The sequence below is a fragment of the Lacerta agilis genome, chromosome 2 (genome assembly GCF_009819535.1).
Source record: "Lacerta agilis isolate rLacAgi1 chromosome 2, rLacAgi1.pri, whole genome shotgun sequence".
Taxonomy (NCBI): Eukaryota; Metazoa; Chordata; class Lepidosauria; order Squamata; family Lacertidae; genus Lacerta; species Lacerta agilis.
Genome location: NC_046313.1, coordinates 45,940,462 through 45,960,755, shown reverse-complemented (window position 1 = coordinate 45,960,755; position 20,294 = coordinate 45,940,462). Strand labels below are relative to the sequence as shown.

Sequence of the window (20,294 nt, the reverse complement as noted above, 5' to 3'; positions counted from 1 at the left end):
TATGTGGGACAAGAAGCCACAGTTAGAACTGGACATGGAACAACTGATTGGTTCAAAATTGGGAAAGGCGTACGACAAGGCTGTATATTGTCTCCCTGCTTATTTAACTTATATGCAGAATTCATCATGCGAAAGGCTGGACTGGATGAATCCCAAGCTGGAATTAAGATTGCCAGAAGAAATATCAACAACCTCAGATATGCTGATGACACAACCTTGATGGCAGAAAGTGAGGAGGAATTAAAGAACCTTTTAATGAGGGTGAAAGAGGAGAGCGCAAAATATGGTCTGAAGCTCAAAATAAAAAAAACTAAGATCATGGCCCCTGACCTATCACCTCCTGGCAAATAGAAAGGGGAGAAATGGAGGCAGTGAGAGATTTTACTTTCTTGGGTTCCATGATCACTGCAGATGGTGACAGCAGTCACGAAATTAAAAGATGCTTGCTTCTTGGGAGAAAAGCAATGACAAACCTATACAGTATCTTAAAAAGCAGAGACATCACCTTGCCGACAAAGGTCCGTATAGTTAAAGCTATGGTTTTCCCAGTAGTGATATATGGAAGTGAGAGCTGGACCATAAAGAAGGCTGTTCGCCAAAGAATTGATGCTTTTGACTTATGGTGTTGGAGGACACTCTTGAGAGTCCCATGGACTTCAAGAAGATCAAACTATCCATTTTTAAGGAAATCAGCCCTGAGTACTCACTGGAGGGACAGATGCTGAAGCTGAGGCTCCAATACTTTGGCCACCTCATGAGAAGACTCCCTGGAAAAGACCCTGATGTTGGCAAAGATGGAGGGCACAAGGAGAAGGGGACGCCAGAGGACAAGATGGTTGGACAGTGTTCTTGAAGCTACTAACGTGAGTCTGGCCAAACTACGGGAGGCAGTGGAAGACAGGAGTGCCTGGCGTGCTCTGGTCCATGGGGTCACAAAGAGTCAGACATGACTAAATGACTAAACAACAACAAATAATACAATGCAATCAAACAACAACCACTCCCCAATGGATTGTACTGCAGATCTCTTTAATAAAGTGGCAGCTTATTAAATTATTATTATTATTATTATTATTATTATTATTATTATTATTATTATTATTATTATTATCTGCAGCACAATCACATCCTTCCCCCTCTCATGTTAAGCACTTTGCCAACATAAGAGGGATGTGGGCCATCTCCTTTAAAGCACCATCCAGATGCCTTCAGGCATTGCTGTACTGACCATCTGAGCCATGTTAACACAAGCATCTTTTCAAGTGACATGGTCTTCCATGAATAATTCCATACAATTGGACGTTATAGTGGAGAGTAGGGGCTGTTTAAGTTTGACTTTTCTGCTCTATATAACTAAGAGAGTGGCAAACAAAATCAAACTTTTAAAAAAATCTCGAGGTAATTAATTATTCATTAAACAATCTGCAGACAACTAAAAGGTGCATTTATGTTAATGCTATTAAAAATGTATAGTTGGCAATGAATGGAAAGTGTCCAGACACCTTCTCTTGGAGTTGGGATGATTGTGTGTTATCGACCCCAGCTAACGGATAATGCTACTGGGTAATAGAATTTCTTGTTCTTAAAGAGGAAATCCTTTGGTAACCAGGTATGAAAAGGGTGAGGAACACAACCCTCCTGGCATTTTATCACTGCAGAATGCAAGATGGTGATGGCATGTTAGAATGCTTCCACATGATTTTTATTTGGCTTTAAAAATATACAAACCACAGTACCCTGCATGTAAAAATAACTTTCATGTCAGCAAGAATGCTAGGCTAGAACCAGACGCATGCTAGATTTCTAAGGGCAGGCAAAGTGTTTACAACGAGAATACTGAAACATGCAGTATCCCCTCCTGCTGCATTCTGAAGCACCACAGTCTCATTGGGTTGTACCACAAGCTTTTTCTGAGCATGTAGTTATGCACTAACACGTTCTTTTTTTAAATGAACCCAACCCATTTTCTGTACTGCTGTTTTAATATTCCAATCATACCTACATTTGTTAAATTAAAGGACTGTCAAAACAAATCAATTCTATACTGTACATATCAGACATGCTCTTTTAAGTTTGAGGCTTGTTATCTCTACACACACACACACACACACACACACACACTTTTATCAATTGGGAAATCATACTTTCTTGCCAAGTGTACCCAGATTATTAGACTTTTATAAGACTTCCAACTTCCCATCAACCATAGCTTCTTTTCTATGCTCAACTTCAGCTGAGCTTTAATGGGAGCTGCTTCTGTCATTTCTAATCTTCATGGCAACACATAAGGAGATGTGGTTTATGTGGCCTGGTGGGAAAGATGTGGGATGCAGAGCCAAGTTAAAATTCTTACTCAGACATCAACTTACTGTATTAAATTGGGGAAGTCACTGGCTCTCTTCAGGAATGCTCTAAATGGGTTCAAAAGGCTTGTAGAGGTTTTTCGTGTGTTTTAGAACCATGGAAAGTCTAGGCTTTAAAATGTGTGGGAACTTGGTTCTTGTTGCCTCAATTAACTTTGTCAGAATATGAACTGAATTACATCCATTTAAACATTGTTGGAATATTACCGGAACCTCTGGCTGTTTGCTTCTAATATCTTGAATTGCTATTTTCATATTCTAAAGCAGGCTTCCTCAACCTCGGCCCTCCATATGTTTTGAGACTACAATTCCCATAATCACTGACCACTGGTCCTGCTAGCTAGGGATCATGGGAGTTGTAGGCCAAAAACATCTGGAGGGCCGAGGTTGAGGACGCCTGTTCTAAAGGATCTGGAGTCATTTACTGAGTCTTTGTCAAAAGACAATATGCTGGGTCCTAAATTCAGCACAATAATATGCAACCTATGTCAGCCTCTCCTCTGTAGATCAAGATAGAAGATATCTGCAATTCCCATTTCACTCTTCTGAGTCTGGCAGGTAAAAGTCCTAAGATGGTCTATTTGCAGTTGGTTCATAATTTGTCATGTTAACCAATTAAATGCAAATACAATTGAAAACTATCAAAACTATCCAGTATGAATACTTTTCTGAGATGTTGAAAGACGTGTAAAAGGGCTTGCACAGGGTTTTTTTAATCACTTTTGATCAGAAGAAATGTCCATACTGTATTTTATACCTTTTATTCAATGTTAATTGAAGTAGTGCAACATAACTAACATTGCTTCAAAAATGAGCAAGTAGGTCCATAGTTCCAGCCCCCTAACTAAACTTTACCCACACCAATTAATCAATTAAAATGTCAATTTGATTAATACACCTATTAAAATGAAAAGTTTGCAACACAAAAGAAATTCATGTGTAACTACGAAGCTGTGCCTTGATGTGCTAAAGGCCAGTATCTGCCTTCATTTTTACTATCTTGCTGAAAGAGCATCCATCTTCCCAAAGTGCTCTTGCATGTATGTGTTTTCTGCTTCACTGAGCAAATAAAATACTTGCTGATGTTAGTTCAGTTGTAGAACCTCTCAGCATGCAACATCATCACCCCATAATATTTATGGAGAAAAGGTGTCAGCATGCATGCAAAGTTATAGATTTTTTTCCAATCTCATTAATGCCTTTGTATCAATCTGCAAGACTTTTAAATATTGGGAGAGTTAAGCTTCAGTAATGACAGTAACCTCGTGTTTGAGGTTGCATTTTCAAACTCAGCTTGAAAGCCTTTTCAAAGCCTTTTCTTCTTTCATGGGAAGTACTGTAGAAATGCTGAGCAGAACTCACTCTTTTATAGAATTTAACACCAGAGAATGCCATTGCTGCAGCTATACAGCAGAGAATCTAATCCAGTGTGCACTGTGCCCATGCTGCATGTTTCATAAGTCTTTAGGTTATTGCCTTGCCAGAAAATGGCTTGCATTGGCACAGCTGCAGCAGCAGCATATGCTGAGTGAGGCAAGCATGGCAAGACCTCCAGCTATGCTGTGAGTCAAGTTCATTGCTAATGTAACAGCTTACCTCTCTGTGTCAGGCAGCTGGTAATAATACACTACTAAATAATTTTGTAGACCAACTTTCACCAATACAGAAAAATAAAGCAATCATAAAACAATTAAAAATGATTCATATGAAGTCAAGAACAAAAAGCAGAAAAATTAACACCACAAACCAACAGCAACAATGTAAGCTAACAGCTGAAAATGGGTTGAAAGAAAAGTGCTACTTGCATGCACAGGCACAGTAAGGCCCTTGCCAAGAAGCCGGTGGCAGTGGGATGCAGAAGCAGAATAGTCATAGTACAACATTCTTGGATCAAAACAGGCCACAACTTTTATTTATTACAAATATAAGTAGGCTTTGGCTTAGGCATTGGGTATCCTGAATGATCCAGCCTGCTTGCTGGATGATGACTATTAGGGGTTGATCGTGAGATAGGGTTGCCCTATGACATACATCAAATAGATGCAACCCATCAGGACCACCACCTTGGGGAGTGCTATGGCCCTCCACCCCCATCTGGGTGTAGGGACAGAAGTACCTCCTCGAGGATCCTTTTAACGAGATACCGCGTTTCCTTGGAGGGGGAAGGCAGAGGCTTAAACCCCCCTCCCTCCACCACTGATGAAGGATCCAACCCAATGCCTTATCTGCCCAAAGTTGTGACAACTGCTGAGATAGGCAAAAAAAACCAAAAAAACTCAGGCCCAATTTGTCTGGAAGAGAAATTCCTCCCTGGTCCCAAATCCAGTGACCTAAACTTTCATACCAAGGTCATACAGTAAACCATGCTGACAAGGTGGGTCGGGAGAGAGACTAACTGACAACAGAACATGGAGGTGGGCCTGAATATGTCCCCAGGGAGGAACAGAGTCCCAGTCAGTTCTGCCCCCTGTCTGAAGTGCCACCTCTGGGCCTGCTTGTGATTGATCAGTGGGTGGGAAATTCAAATCCCAGTTGCCGGTGGGAGAAGACATGACATTCCCTGCCAGCTGTTGAGATAGGAAGGAAGATTGCCTGGCAATGGGGGGGTGGGGTTGTGTGGAGCCACAATTGCTGCCAGTGTGGTGTAGTGGTTAAGAGTGGTAGACTCGTAATCTGGGTTCATGTCTCCACTCCTCCACATGCAGCTGCTGGGTGACCTTGGGCTAGTCACACTTCTCTGAAGTCTCTCAGCCACACTCACCTCACAGAGTGTTTGTTGTGGGGGAGGAAGGGAAAGGAGAATGTTAGCCGTTTTGAGACTCCTTCGGGTAGTGAAAAGCGGGATATCAAATCCAAACTCTTCTTCTTCTTCTTCTTCTTCTTCTTCTTCTTCTTCTTCTTCTTCTTCTTCTTCTTCATATTGCATGCTGAGCAGAACATGCCCACAGCACACTAGAACAGCAGGTGCTAAATTCACAGCCTATGGAAACACAAGTGTGGGAATATACCTTGCAGATGCGCTCGCACCTGTGGTTATTTGTGTTTATTTGTGCTTAATTTTACTGTATCCTTTCACCTGGAAGGAAAGGTAGCAGCAGGATCTGGCAGGCGATTCACTGCTGGGATCCCTCCACGGGGCAATTAGTGGCTCCAAACTTTGAATTAGGCAACGGTCAGTTAGTCTGCTTCCCGCCCAATTTAGGGCAGCAATAATAATAATAATAATAATAATATTTATTATTTGTACCCCGCCCATCTGGCTGGATTTCCCCAGCCACTCTGGGCGGCTTCCAACAGAAACCAAATACAAAAATATCAAACATTAAAAACTTCCCTAAAAAGGGCTGCCTTCAGGTTTTTTCTGAATGTCAGGTAGTTGTTTATTTCCCTGACCTGTGATGGGAGGGCGTTCCACAGGGCGGGCGCCACTACCGAGAAGGCCCTCTGCCTGGTTCCCTGTAGTTTTGCTTCTCGCAGTGAGGGAACCGACAGAAGGCCCTCGGCGCTGGATCTCAGTGTCCGGGCTGAATGATGGGGGTGGAGACGCTCCTTCAGGTATACAGGACCGAGGCCGTTTAGGGCTTTAAAGGTCAGCACCAACACTTTGAATTGTGCTCGGAAACGTACTGGGAGCCAATGCAGATCTCTCAGGACCGGTGTTATGTGGTCTCGGCGGCCACTCCCAGTCACCAGTCTAGCTGCCGCATTTTGGATTAATTGCAGTTTCCGGGTCACCTTCAAAGGCAGCCCCACATAGAGCGCATTGCAGTAGTCCAAGCGGGAGATAACCAGAGCATGCACCACTTTGGTGAGACAGTCCGCGGGCAGGTAGGGTCTCAGCCTGCGTACCAGGTGGAGCTGGTAGACAGCTGCCCTGGATACAGAATTAACCTGCGCTTCCATGGACAGCTGTGAGTCCAAAATGACTCCCAGGCTGCGCACCTGGTCCTTCAGGGGCACAGTTACCCCATTCAGGACCAGGGAATCCTCCACACCTGCCCTCCTCCTGTCCCCCAAAAACAGTACTTCTGTCTTGTCAGGATTCAACCTCAATCTGTTAGCCGCCATCCATCCTCCAACCGCCTCCAGGCACTCACACAGGACCTTCACGGCCTTCACTGGTTCTGATTTGAAAGAGAGGTAGAGCTGGGTATCATCCGCATACTGATGAACACCCAGCCCAAACCCCCTGATGATCTCTCCCAGCGGCTTCATATAGATATTAAAAAGCATGGGGGAGAGGACAGAACCCTGAGGCACCCCACAAGTGAGAGCCCAGGGGTCTGAACACTCATCCCCCACCACCACTTTCTGAACACGGCCCAGGAGGAAGGAGCGGAACCACTGTATAACAGTGCCTCCAGCTCCCAACCCCTCTAGCCGGTCTAGAAGGATGTTATGGTCGATGGTGTCAAAGGCCGCTGAGAGATCCAGCAGAACTAGGAAACAGCTCTCACCTTTGTCCCTAGCCCGCCGGAGATCATCGACCAGCGCGACCAAGGCGGTTTCAGTCCCATGGTGAGGCCCGAATCCCGATTGGAAGGGATCCAAATGGTCCGCTTCTTCCAGGCGTGCCTGGAGTTGTTCAGCAACAGAGTTGTGATTGGTTGTTGTATTGATTATGACGTTGGTTATTCACTCAATAAATAGTTGCCGCTCCCTCTTTGTGGTGTGGAGAATGCGTGGAGAAGCCCTGTGAGAAGAACGTTGCGTGACAAGCCTAGGCAAAGCGAAAGCGAAACCATCCACGCAGGGCAGCCAAAGCCATTTTCCTCCAGACTGCAGTCTCAGTTGTTTTATTTTCACTTTTGCTTTAAAAACCTTTTATTTGGCCGTTTAGTTTTGGCCACCTTTAGCTTTACTTTACTCTTCGGAGCTTTTTGGACCAGACAGACGCTTGCAACCATTTACGAGGCAAAATTTTCACGGACTCACAGAACTCAACCCTCAGATTGAAGCCAGCGGATCCTTTTGTTCACGGTGCGGTGGGAGCGGGCTCCAGGATTACCAGCCGTCCCGTCCGCAGGCTGCCCAAACAACCGGTGCCCCGTGTACCGCTACACGAGGGGCGTCGGTTGCAACAACTCCCACACACAAGTTCTATGGCAGCGACTGAGAAGGGTTTGTGTCTTATGAAGACAAATCTAACCACACACTCTAAGGAGGTTCGTTTGGGGCACTCACTAGAATTCCTGGATAGTTTTTGCTCTATCAGGGGCTGCCCATGAATAAAGGTTGCAAATTGCAATAGGTACAGAACTCCAGTCATATTGCTTTAGTTCTTAAGCAGCTACACTGGTTACTAGAATATTCTGAGGTCCGTTTAAGGTCTAAAGCAATATGACTGGAGTTCTGTACCTATTGCATTTTCCAACCTTTATTCATGGGCAGCTCCTGATAGAGCACATTGCAATAGTCAAATCTCAAGATTATTAAAGCATGGGTTACAAAGGTCATGCCTCTGTCTTCCAGCAGAGAGTGCTGTTATAATACTGTCAAATAACGGTTAAAAGCACCCTGAGGTTATTTAATTATTCAGGAAAAGGTCTGTATACATAAGTACTCTCTTCTAGAAATACACTTTCCCCTTCCAAGCAGTCCACTAAGTCCCTCACTACTATCACATCCACTTTGTCTGGAGTGGACTGATCTTAAGTTTATTTGTCTAGCTCAGGGGTGGTGAAGCCAAAGCTTACCCCACTATAGATTGCCCAACAGCCCTTAGCCAGGTGCCTTTTCAGCACTGTGATTTCTTAATTTTGACCTTGGCTCAGCCCACCACTGTGCTGGGACTATCTGAATCTGAATAGTGTTCTTCAGAGTTTACTTCCAAAGTCTTTCTCACAAATTAATAATAATAATAATAATAATAATACCTTTATTGTCAATGTACAACCTGTGTACAATGAAATTATAGCTGCAAGGCAGCAGAGATTTAAGGTAAGTTTTCTTTCTCCTAGATGGGCTACCTTCCTAGCTTAACGAGCCCCAGCTGCCCCTCATTTCCCAGTACAGCACATGCAGAAACCACTTTATTGACTGTTCGACCCAGTATCGGTCTTGTCTGCTCAATCTGCCAGAGCCTGTCTTCATATGCAGGGGGTAAACAAGTCCATAACTCATTGAGGGGTTAAGACCCATTGGCTACCCTCATCTGGCTTAGCCAGACAGTCAAAGCTACTTCCCAGGATGTTACTGCTGTCAGATGCTGACAGCTTCTAGGAGCTGCATGTGAGAACTGAGTGCTGAATGAGTGCTGAATGAGAACTGAGTGCTGGTATCTGAAGAAGTGTGCATGCACACGAAAGCTCATACCAAGAACAAACTCAGTTGGTCTCTAAGGTGCTACTGGAAAGAATTTTCTATTTTGCTGAATGCCATTATGCTTTGGTCATCTTTGAGACATCTTTGGGAAAAGAAACAACTAAGGAGTAAATCCTACACACATCCAGACTGCAGTCCCTAAGACAGGTGGAGTTACAGGTGGGTAGCCGTGTTGGTCTGCCATAGTCAAAACAAAATCGAAAATTCTTTCTAGTAGCACCTTAGAGACCAACTGAGTTTGTTCCTGGTATGAGCTTTCGTGTGCATGCACACTTCTTCAGATACACTGAAACAGAAGTCACCAGATCCTTAAATATAGTGGGGGAGTGGGGAGGGGTATTACTCAGAAGGGTGGTGGGAATGGGTGATAGGCTGATAAGTGTGGAAAACCTGTTGACGACTCTAAACGGCTGCAATTAGTCTTGCAGGGAAAGGCAAGGGGTGAGATGGCTAAGACAGGTGGACAGTGCCTTGTATGCCTCCTGACAATTCCTGCCAAATGGATTGCTCTGCTTTGCTTTGAACCACATCAGTAAGGCCAAGAGGGGGTCTTGTCATATGAGCAGCCCAGGAGCTCCATACACACTGCCCAGGCTTGTGACCCAAGGAGGTCACTTCATTTTGACTTCATCCCTGGATGCACATTCCATTTTCTCTCTAGAGAAATGGATGGCAACAACTTGGCTAGAGTACTGCATTGCAAAATTGGGAGAAGTGCAAATTTCAAAGACTGGCTGTGTTTTGGTTCATGTATTGTTTCAGAAACTAAGCCCCAGTGTGTCTCCCTATCACGTGTTTTTCAGACTGCAATGTTTAAAAAGCCAAAGGGATGCATAGGTTAGGGATTCTGAACTACTATCCTCATACTCATAAGTTCCCCTCACTCCGCACTTTGGCTCTAACACCAGGAATAAGGCCTTTTAACATCAAACATATCTATCCTACTCCTAGTTCAAGTTATGAACAAATTCAGTATGTGCATGCAAATAATTGAACTTTGCTGCCTTCTTGTGGTAATACGGAGAATTTGCTGTCATTCCTTTCTTTATGGAACTGAATAAGCCTTACCTTCACCATTTCAGAGATAATGACATAGGCCTGGTCTAAAGACAAAGCAGAATGAGATAATAGAAACTTGATTTGGTAGAGTGGGCTGTACCATTTCAGTCTGCATGGATGCATTTCACTTTTCTAATGTTCCCCCACATTAAAACTCTCTACAGAAAATGAAAACAAAAAATATGACCGGGGGGGGGGGAGAGATTTGGGTTAGTGTTCTCTCCACTGTGCTAATTTCTCTTTGCTGCGACTATGTTTCTAAGTAGAGCATTCAAAAATATAATCCCTGCTTGTAATGTGTGGGGTATTACCACCTCTACCAGCTCAGAACTTTGCCATCTCATTCTTTTTAATGTGGGTAGACCCAGACATCAGTGACCACTAGCTTTGTTTCACATTGGACAGGGAAAAAAGCTTCCTGGGTCATATCATTTCTTCTTTGTCACTGTAAACCCTTCTTTTGCAATGGTAGGATTGAGCCCCGTGGTTCCTTGTTTACATATTTAGATTCAGAAAAAGGAAGTGGTGGAGTTGACTAACTAGCTGACGGGTTTTCTGAGAAAGAAAAGAAACCGTTTGGTTCAGACCGGAAGCTGTTGCTCTGAGCAGTTTATTTGCAGCACAGTTTTGAAGAAAGCCAAAAACTTGGGAATTTACCAGCCTGGGTCACTGTGTGGGATGAGTCCTGTTCTTGGATCACTCGCAAGATAGGTATTAACAGGCTTGTAACTGGCTAGGCAAGAAGAAGAAAAATGGATTCACGAAACACTCCCTATCGCTCAGAAGTGGCCCGCTGGTCCCCAGATGAGTTAGCTAACTACTTCAAGAGGGTAAGTTTGATTTCAGTTCTGCTGCTCTAACTTTATGCTACAAAAATGATTTTTGTTATATGTATGAGATGATCACTTTATATGAATCCTTGGGGAGCCATTTCTGATAGACCTTATGCCTCTTTCTGAATGTAATGGAACTTGTTAGAACTTCATAATTCACTTTTCTGAAAGGAAAGGCTCCTGTCTCAACCCATCCCCATCCTATTTCTTCACTGAACTGGGATCCTAACTTCTGTTCTGTGAATAAAAACTGAGTTCCATCTATAGAATGGGCCTTTCTCTCCCCCCCCCCCTTTGCAACCCAAAAGTCCACTTCTGATGGTTGGATGACCCTTCAAAACAGCATGGCATGTAGCACAAGAACAGGAGGGGAGGAATCACAGAAAACCAGGAGATCCCCCCCTTGTGTGAGCAAAAGTGTCATCGGGTACATGTAACCATACCTTTTGAGCCAGGCTATTGTCAGTCCCTAACTTGTCATGCCTTCTCTGCCTTGTGTATCAAATATGGAATTGTAAGCTCCCTGACAAAGGACTGTGGCCCTTCATAACTCTGTATAGAACCTAGCATGTAGTTGGAGAGAAATGAATGTTGTTTAAATAATTAGGAACACTAGTGATTCATTGGGCACTCTGGTCCAATATATGAGCACATCAGCTGCAGGTTGTCCACCCATTCCAGTGGCAAGATACTAGCAACAAAACAACACAAAGGCCTGTCCTCCATCATTTGTCTAAGAAGGTTTCACCCTGATTTTACTTTAAGTGAGAGAGAAGCTGCACAGCAGGGCATGAGGAGCCCAGAGGACGAGCGAGCTGCCTCCATGATGTTTGCAGTCTGGGGATGAGGCTAAAATGCTGGGGAACCTTTGCTGTGAAGGTGTTTTTTTCCCAAAGAACCTAGAAAATGCATTTTTATTTCTACATATTTATTTATCTCATAAATCATCATATTTATTTTCATTCGCTCTCCCAAGTGGAGAACTTAGCTCCAAAGTTCAGAGAATTTGAAAATTCTGAATGTATTTGTAAATGGCTACAATCTCTGTTACTTTCACTCCAGCTGGCTATGAATGACTGTGTGTTTCCATAGGCAAATTGCATATCTCTCAGCCTAGCTTACATCACAGGGTGCTGCAACAATCAATAAACTCAAATGCATGCTATGGGTGAATGGGATAAAATATTAAATTTACATAAGCAATCTAAGAACTTGTAACTTTCTTTGCAAAGTATAAGGTCTGTTTTCCTTTGAATACTTTCACTGTAGTTCACATTTTGGCAGTGTTCAAGTTGCAGGGGAAGAAGGCTATGGCTTAGTTATTGCTTTAGAAAGCTGTAGGGGGGGTTTTCTGATCCAGAATTCTGCCTTGCTTTGCTTACTCAGGCTGCTGAATATCCAGCAGGGTCTATCTACCTACCTGCTTGGCACGGTCCCCCCACCCCTAATACATTTGTTTTGATCAAACACTCTCTCCAGTCAATCCACCCCACTGCTACCTTCCAGGCCCCCGTCTCCCTTGAAGTCTGTGTACCGGTATACTGCCTGGAAGAAGTTTCCAGCTAAGTAGAGCAGCCTTTTTTAATTTTCCTTAAACTTAGGTCCTTTCCACAACAGGCACTGCTATTCTGCAATCAACCGAGAATGAAATTAAAATAGTGATTCTATATGGCACTTAACACTGTGCTATAATCACATTAGCACCCAGCAATACCCACTCCCAAGACTTAGGCGTACATGACCCAGGAGTTTGCCAAAAGGAATCTTGCAGAATCCACTCCATGTATCAGAGTGGCCGGGGAGACCCAGTCAGATGGGTGGGGTATAAATTATTATTATTATTATTATTATTATTATTATTATTATTATTATTATTATTATTATTATTATATTTGGCTCATACTCCATTAACCTTGATGCTGGGCAAAACTTAGTATTTGTCCCACAATAAATAGTTTCCTTTCTCAAAGTTTTAGCCATTCATGAGCAACACCCCCTACTCTGCCAATTCTATTTTGCCCTGAAATCTCCTTTGAGCTCCAGTTTTGATACAGGAGTTGCCAAAAATGATTTAGTTAGAGCAAAGATTCCTATCCCAGTACTGTTTCCCTGCACTGGCCCTAGCATCACCTCCCTGCCTTGCATGTCTCCCTCTCCCTTTTGCCTTTCACTGCTTCTTCTCCCTACTGGACTCTACAAAAATAATAATAATAATAATAATAATAATAATAATAATAATAATAATAATAATAATTACAATTACAATAATAATAATAATAATAATAATAATAATAATAATAATAATAATAATAATAATGTTCTCAAAGCTACTAACATGAGTTTGGCCAAACTGCGAGAGGCAGTGAAGGATAGGCATGCCTGGCGTGCTCTGGTCCATGGGGTCACGAAGAGTCGGACACGACTGAACGACTGAACAACAACAACAACAACTAAATAATAATAATACTACTACTAATAATAATAATAATAATAATATTTATTTATTTATACCACACCCTTGCTAAAATGGAAACAAGATTATTTAACTGATAGCCCGGCAAAATATCCTGGAATACTCTTGAATGGAAGGGAGTCAAACTAAAACAAGCCATCAGGAATCTCTTAGTATCAAGCCTGTATGGGTGTATGAATTCTGTCTCTTTGGGCTGCTGTAGTTTCTGCTGGCGAAGGGCAGAACATCTGCCACAAAAGAAATGCTTAGTGTTTGCTGGCCCCTTTGCAATTTGACTACCCAGAATGGAGGGCATGAAAACAAAAAACAAAGTCTTGAAAATCCCTTTCTGGAATTAACAAAGGGTTCCAGCCTTGGGGTACTCTTGTAAATTATCTTAACCACAGTGTGTAGAGACAGGCTATAGAAGTGTTTTTGCTGTTCGAAAGGGAATTGGGTTGATTAGTGAAGAAAGTAAGGTAAAGGTAAAGGGACCCCTGACCGTTAGGTCCAGTCGTGGACGACTCCAGGGTTCTGGCGCTCAACTCGCTCTATAGGCCAAGGGAGCCGGCGTTTGTCCGCACACAGCTTCTGGGTCATGTGGCCAGCATGAGTAAGCCGCTTCTGGCGAACCAGAGCAGCGCACGGAAACACCGTTTACCTTTCCGCTGGAGCAGTACCTATTTATCTACTTGCACTTGACATGCTTTTGAACTGCTAGGTTGGCAGGAGCTGGGACCGAGCAACAGGAGCTCACCCCGTCACAGGGATTCGAACTGCCAACCTTCTGATCAGCAAGCCCTAGGCTCTGTGGTTTAGACCACAGTGCCACCCGCGTCCCATAGTGAAGAAAGTAATCCACTGTTAATCATTGCTGTCCTGTGCCATCCAATCTGTATTCCATGCATATGCTTTGGGTTGAGGAGTTTCTATTGGATGAGGCCAGAATTTCCTTTTTGAGATTAAATCTCACAAGCACAAATGAGAAGACAGTTGCTTACTGCTGCCAGGGATTTTTATTTTGTAGTTACTGAAGTGGGGAATGATTTAAGACCAAATTCTATGCGAAAGTAATGATATGATTAGCAACCAAATAATGTTTAAAAGAATAAATACCAGGCATGAAGGGGTGGATCAGTATCAAAGCACATAGGGAGGGGCGGTTTTAAGCCTTCTCCTTACCAGCAGCAATCTCTGAATTTTATGGGGAGGAATAACATTTCAATTGGCACCAGTGGAGATATTGTTATACTTTCTCCCCTTCCTCCAACTTTTCTGCTCTTAATTGCACCTGCTGGGAGCCATTTTCTCAAATACAGTGTATGATGTCAGGCTATCATTAGCCTATTTGGGTGCAAAATTTAAGTTGTCCTTAAAATTCTCTAGTATGTTCTTAGGCCCAAATTGCTAATTTACACAAGATTACAGTCTACATGAAGTGTTCAGTAGTTTATGGACAGACTATGAACAGGGTAGACTAATTTATTTTTCTGAGTTAAAACAGATTCTGAAATCAAAATTTAAGCTTCAAGAGTCACTAGTTCTTCAGCTAAAAATAAAAGGGAAAGACCAGATAACCTTCCCAAACCATTCTCACAAGTGATCCTGTAAACTGATCAATTTACAACAGCCTCTCAAATGCAACATTACAGACTTTCTACACAAAATGGCTGCCTGCCTCTCTAACTGTTGAAATTATAGAAAATGAGAAAAGTCTAGAAAAATGTGGGTGCTGCCTTATCCATAACCGTAAATGACCTGTGACAAATTCTAAAACTACATTCATTTTGAGAAGGAACTGAGTAGATTCTTTGCTCTGCTGTATCTTTCGGACAAACCTATTGTTTTAGGAAGGAAATGCAATTCACTAGATTTTGTTTGTGAATTACTACCGCATGGCAACAGTGCACTTTATCCTCAAAGTAGAGAAGAGGTTTCTTCTTAAAACTACAAGAGTACTCCAGTTTGGAGTCAGCCATTTCATATACCACAGTTACTTGAACCCTTAAAATGATAGGAAAAGCTCCCTTTAATTTAAATCACTCATAGCTACTGAATATGTTAACAGAAGATAAGTAAACCCTGCCCTCTAAATTTTCAGGAAGATAGGATTAGATGGGAGGGATTTTTGTTGCTTTGTAATTTGTGAGGATTTTTACATCAGTGTGCATGTCAATCTGCGTTTTATTGAATTAACCTGTTACACAATATTTTAACAAACATGTTAACAAATATTTTTGTTAATATACTTTTATCTTTGTGTTTTTTATGATCTCAACACCTCTAGTAACATTATTCCTGTTGAAATTAAGGTTGTTTCCATCCTAATTTCAGCAGGCTGGGACAGAACTGAAAAGCTCTGACAAATTGTGCCCTTATAAACCATATCCTAGCTCTGCTAAAGTAAGTCCAGCTGAAATAAATGAGTTTAGTGATGAAGTTGTCTAAGGATGTAATCCTATGCACTCAGGGAAAGTAATTCCAGAAGTGCCTATATTAATGAGACTTAATTCTGAGTAAGCATGCATAATAGTCAGTTATGGTTATTCAGAGACCTATTTGATATAAATGTATTCTTTATTAAAATGATCAAGTTTTTCTGAATGTGTGTCTTTTCATCAGCAGTTAAACTTCAAGGACTGTGAGAAAGTTGCAAGGAAATACAACATAACTGGACAAAGATTTCTGGTAAGTTTGTCTATAAAATTACACTTTAAAAATGGTCATTCCTTTAGATTAAGAGGAGAGGATTACTAGCTAAGTGGAAATGGTGTGGTTGCACAGGAAGAGATATGGATGAATGATTAAGAAAAGTGGTGAAAAGGTGTGGAAGTGTTGGTCACTCTGCGGTGCATTGTATCTGTCACATTTAAGCAGATTGTCAAGTTTTAAATACCACTTCTATGTAACTAAAGCACTTTTAGTTTTATTTTATAATAATCAAAACTACAGTGACCAAAACCTGTTGTACAGGCACCATTATAACATACTGCATGTGTTTCTGTTTCAGAATATGTCTGAAAATGATATTCAGAAGTTTCCAAAGCTAAGAATGCCGTAAGTAAATATAATCAGATTCTAAGGTGGATGTGGAAAATGGGTACATAGTTACTGTATGGTATGGAGAAGACAGATAAAATCTGTTCACCTCGGCTTTCATCAAATGCATTTTCTTGGGGCCAATCCTGTTCATGCAACAGGGTGAAACAACTAAAGGGTGGTGGGGATAGATGAACTGGTGTCTGAAGCGGGGCAGTAAGATTTTTTAAAAGTGTCCTCCCTAGTGTGAGTGCATCATTTTGACTGCTTCAGGCAGCAAAATGTATTGAACTAGTGCTGCCTTTTCTAAAAGAAATATTAAAGACACTGGTCTGGATCCAGACTTACCGGTAGTTGCAGTTAGCTCCCACGGAGACCAATGTTTGTGAGGTCTGTGCAAATGATGCCAGAAGTGCCACATGGATGCTGCAAACAAATTGCATTCAAACCTGTTGGAAGGGATGTACATTTTGGGGTAGGGGAGTCACATCAGCATGTGTGGTAGACATGTACAAAGGTGAGCACGTTTGGGTGTTCAGAGAAATCAAAGCAGTAACAGGGCAGGATGTTATTAAACAACCCAAACCGGCATTATTCAACCTTTATTCAGGAGATAATATGGACCTGCATTATAAACACATTGGACAGTCATTGTTAGCAGCAAGGCTAACTATAGCCAGTTATTGAAAACTTTTGGAGGGTGCCATGCTGACTTCATGGTACAAGAAAATCTGGCAGCTAGTGTTAACAGAGAAGCTAATCAATAAAACAAAAATACCAAAGGGAATAAAAACAAGAGATACCCTTTAAGGTACCCATTTCATACATACACAGCTGCATGAAAAAGGGCAGGACACACACACACCCTCACACTAAAGAATTTTTGGGCTGATATGATTGTATACTGTAACCAATGTTGCCACACAACTGGAAGCATGAGGCTGTGAGATTCGAATCTCTAGGGGTGAGATCCCATTTTTCATTTTTTTTTATATGGCTTGGTAATTGCGTGTTCAGACCCAGAAACCTCCCCCCTAAATAAATTCACACTTGACTCAAATTTTAGTTTTGGTTTTTGAAAGAATTTAGGCCACAACTTTATTGATTACAGAATGTGAATGGTTGCATAGGCTCTGGTTCGACTAGCTCCCTGCCATGCAGGTAATGCTGACCCAGGGTTCCAGCAGTCAGCCAAAGTTGAACACCTGGACAAGCGGAAAGCCGGGAACAGACTATGTCCGCCACCCAAATGTCCCCCTGGACTCTAGCACGGGCACAACCCCCTCTCAGGGGTTGACCAAACCATTTAGTCCCTGGATTCCTTTAACAGAATACCCTTCACATAGGGATGGCGAGAGTGTTCCCCCATCCCTATCACCTGAACCAGAGCCTATCCGGAACCTTACAAGTTGTGACAATTTGCTACGCGGCAGGCGAAACCCAAATGACAACAGCCAATCAGCCAAGTGAGGAAAATTCCTGCTGTGCCCCTGTCCCAACAACAGATGACGCACGATGGCATAGCAAGGTCAAGGGCAAAAAAGCCCTAAAAATAGGGCAAGGTGGGCGGGTGTTCTGAATGCATGCACCAAAAGAGGAAGCTCTGGGTCACGTGCATGGGTATAAATAGGTCACTCAATCCGTTTGGACTATGCCCCATTGGCCCGATTGAACCCAGCATCGAGGGACCTTCCAATCGGGTGTTGTGGCTGACCAATCTTACCCACCCACAATACAGGGTGTTGGTTTCCAGGTCTCACCGCAATACGTGCCCTCTTTAAGTGAGGACCCGATATGTAAAATTTAAAGAATTGTATGCATAAGGAGCACACATCCTACAATAAACAACCATCTGGAAGCACCCTTACATACTTTATGTAAGTAGTCTGCAGAATACATATTTGCTGTATTTCAAGGAATTTGCTTTCAGAACAGAGAATGTGTGGGGATTCTTTGCTGACGCCTCCCGTGTGCAGGACAAAGTTGGCCTCACACGGGGCGCCAGTTACGGGGATAGGCAGCCTGCGGACAGGACGGCCGGTAATTCCGGAGCCTGCTCACACCGTGCCGTGGACGAAAAGAACCGCTGGCTGCAATCTGAAGGTTTTCGAGTTCTGTGAGTTCGTGAAGATTGCCTCGTAGATGATTGCGAGCGTCTGTCTGGTCCAAAAACTCCGAAGAGGAAAATAAGGCTAAAGGTGGCCAAAACTGAACGGCCAAATAAAAGACTTTAAAAGCAAAATGAAAATAAAACTACGGAGACTGCAGTCTGGAGGGAAACGGCTTTAGCTGCCCTGCGTGGATGGATGGTTTTGCTTTCGCTTTGCCTAGGCTTGTCACGCAACGTTCTTCTCACTGGGCTTTTCCGTGCGTTCTCCACACACAAACAGGGAGCGGCAGCTATTTATTGAGTGAACAACCAACCTCATAATCGATACATAAGCCAATCACAACTCTGTTGCTGCCCTAAAAAAGGCGGGAAGCAGATTAACTGACCATTTCCAAGTTCAAAGTTTGGAGCCAATAAAACCCTGTGGAAGGATTCCAGCAGTGAATCGCCTGCCGGATCCTGCTACTACTTTTCCTTCCAGGTGGAAGGATACAGTAAAATTAAGCACAATTAAACATAATTAAACACAAATGACCACAGGTGCAAGTGCACCTGAAAAGTATATTCCCACAAGAATGTGTCATCAAATCCCTTTCATCATTTAGAAGTGTCTTGATACTTCAATACATCAGACTTCCTCAAACACAGCAGTCCTAAATCTTACGTCTATCTCTCCCACACACTGGCATGATAAGTCCTTTATTATGTATGTGCTGAATCTGTCCATCCTTTAAGATCAGCTGTTATGGCCCTCTTGTGTAAGCTATTCTGAGGCAAGACTGGTGGTAACACCAAGATAACTGTCCTGGTGGAATTCTCTGACCCAAGAAGCTAGCTTATCTTCCTCTTTATTTTACTTTTGACAGAAACTGAAAATGTTAATTTTTAAACATGCATTTGATTCAGTTGGTTAACGTATTGGTTATAAGAGCTGCTCATTGTGTTCTTATATTTTGCTGCTGTTTTTAGGTTGATCATTTGTATTTTAATCATTTGATCACTGTTTTTTATATTTGTAAGCCATGAGCAACTCCTTTGTGGAAGGGAAAAGTGAGATATACATGTTTTAAATGCATAATAAATGAAATAAATGTATTAGAACTACTATGTAAAATGAAGACATATCCTCCCTCCCAATCCAGCCTTTCATCCAATGTGATTCTATGTTGCTTCCTCACACGTAGATTTAGGGTTTGCAACTGTGTGTGTTTCCATTTAGTTTACATAGTCCACATAACATTATCCCCAAGCCACACCAAACTCAATACATCCTCCCTGTAAATTTAGATTTTCCTGGTGCAGGGATAATCCGATAAATTGGGGAAAATCAGGCTCTAAACCCCTCCACTCATGGTCACAGACCATTTGTTTTTGAGTTTTTGGGTGGGTGGGTGAATTGTCGCTTGCTGCTTTATGTGCTCACTACTTCCTTGATCTTTTCATTTATTTTCTGGTTGCCTTACTTACTTTATGCTTTTGCCTATGGACTACCCTAGTCTTTTTCAAATGTGGAGTGAGGGGAGTAGATTAACAGTTAAATAATGCTTCAATGTTTTAATTTATAGCATATAGTAAATAATTAAGATATAAAATAAGGATCAAACTGATCTCTTTTAGATAAGTTATTTCAGTTTATTTTTAAAAAATGTAAATATTGATGTTGTAATGCAATTTATTGTGCTGGTCGGTGACCGTAATAAAGAATTGACTTGACTTGACTTGCTTAAATGTGGACAAACCCTTACTCTCAGGAAAGCTACCTGATCAGCTGCAGTTGCATTAGCTTGGAAGATTTTTCATGAGCAGATCCAGTTGTAAGAAAGGCATCCAAAATCCTAAAATGTTTCCAGCCTAAAAGTTGTGTTGTATCTGGTACCTTCTTCAGTGGAAGCTGTACTTCTGTTTTCAGTGAAACTGAGATTACTCAGTTTGTTCTACAAATGTGGCCTGATGTCTGGCAAATGTTGCCAGTAGGCACTGGGAAACAAGTACTTAAGAACATAATCAGAGTAATGACCCATCTAGTCCAGCATCCTGTTTTCACAGTGGCCAACCAGAGAGTAGGAGAATTAGAGAGTGGTGGGAAGGATCTTCAGTCCTTTAGACAGTTTCAT

The 20,294-nt window shown here is 42.3% G+C and overlaps 1 protein-coding gene across 6 annotated transcripts in view; it reads left to right on the top strand.

Annotated features, from left to right (window-relative positions):
* Nucleotides 1-10,282: 10,282 nt before the first annotated feature.
* The window catches only part of LCP2 (lymphocyte cytosolic protein 2), a 40,944-nt gene continuing 30,932 nt past the window's right edge, over nt 10,283-20,294 (top strand). For 4 of the 6 annotated variants that reach the window (XM_033139859.1, XM_033139861.1, XM_033139863.1 and 1 more), the window contains exons 1-3: nt 10,283-10,576; nt 15,654-15,719; nt 16,042-16,088. In XM_033139859.1, coding sequence (XP_032995750.1) covers nt 10,499-10,576; nt 15,654-15,719; nt 16,042-16,088 — 191 coding nt within the window. In that variant the 5' untranslated portion in view covers nt 10,283-10,498. The remainder of the gene's footprint in view (nt 10,577-15,653; nt 15,720-16,041; nt 16,089-20,294) is intronic. The other 2 variants (XM_033139862.1, XM_033139860.1) reach the window with 1 other exon arrangement.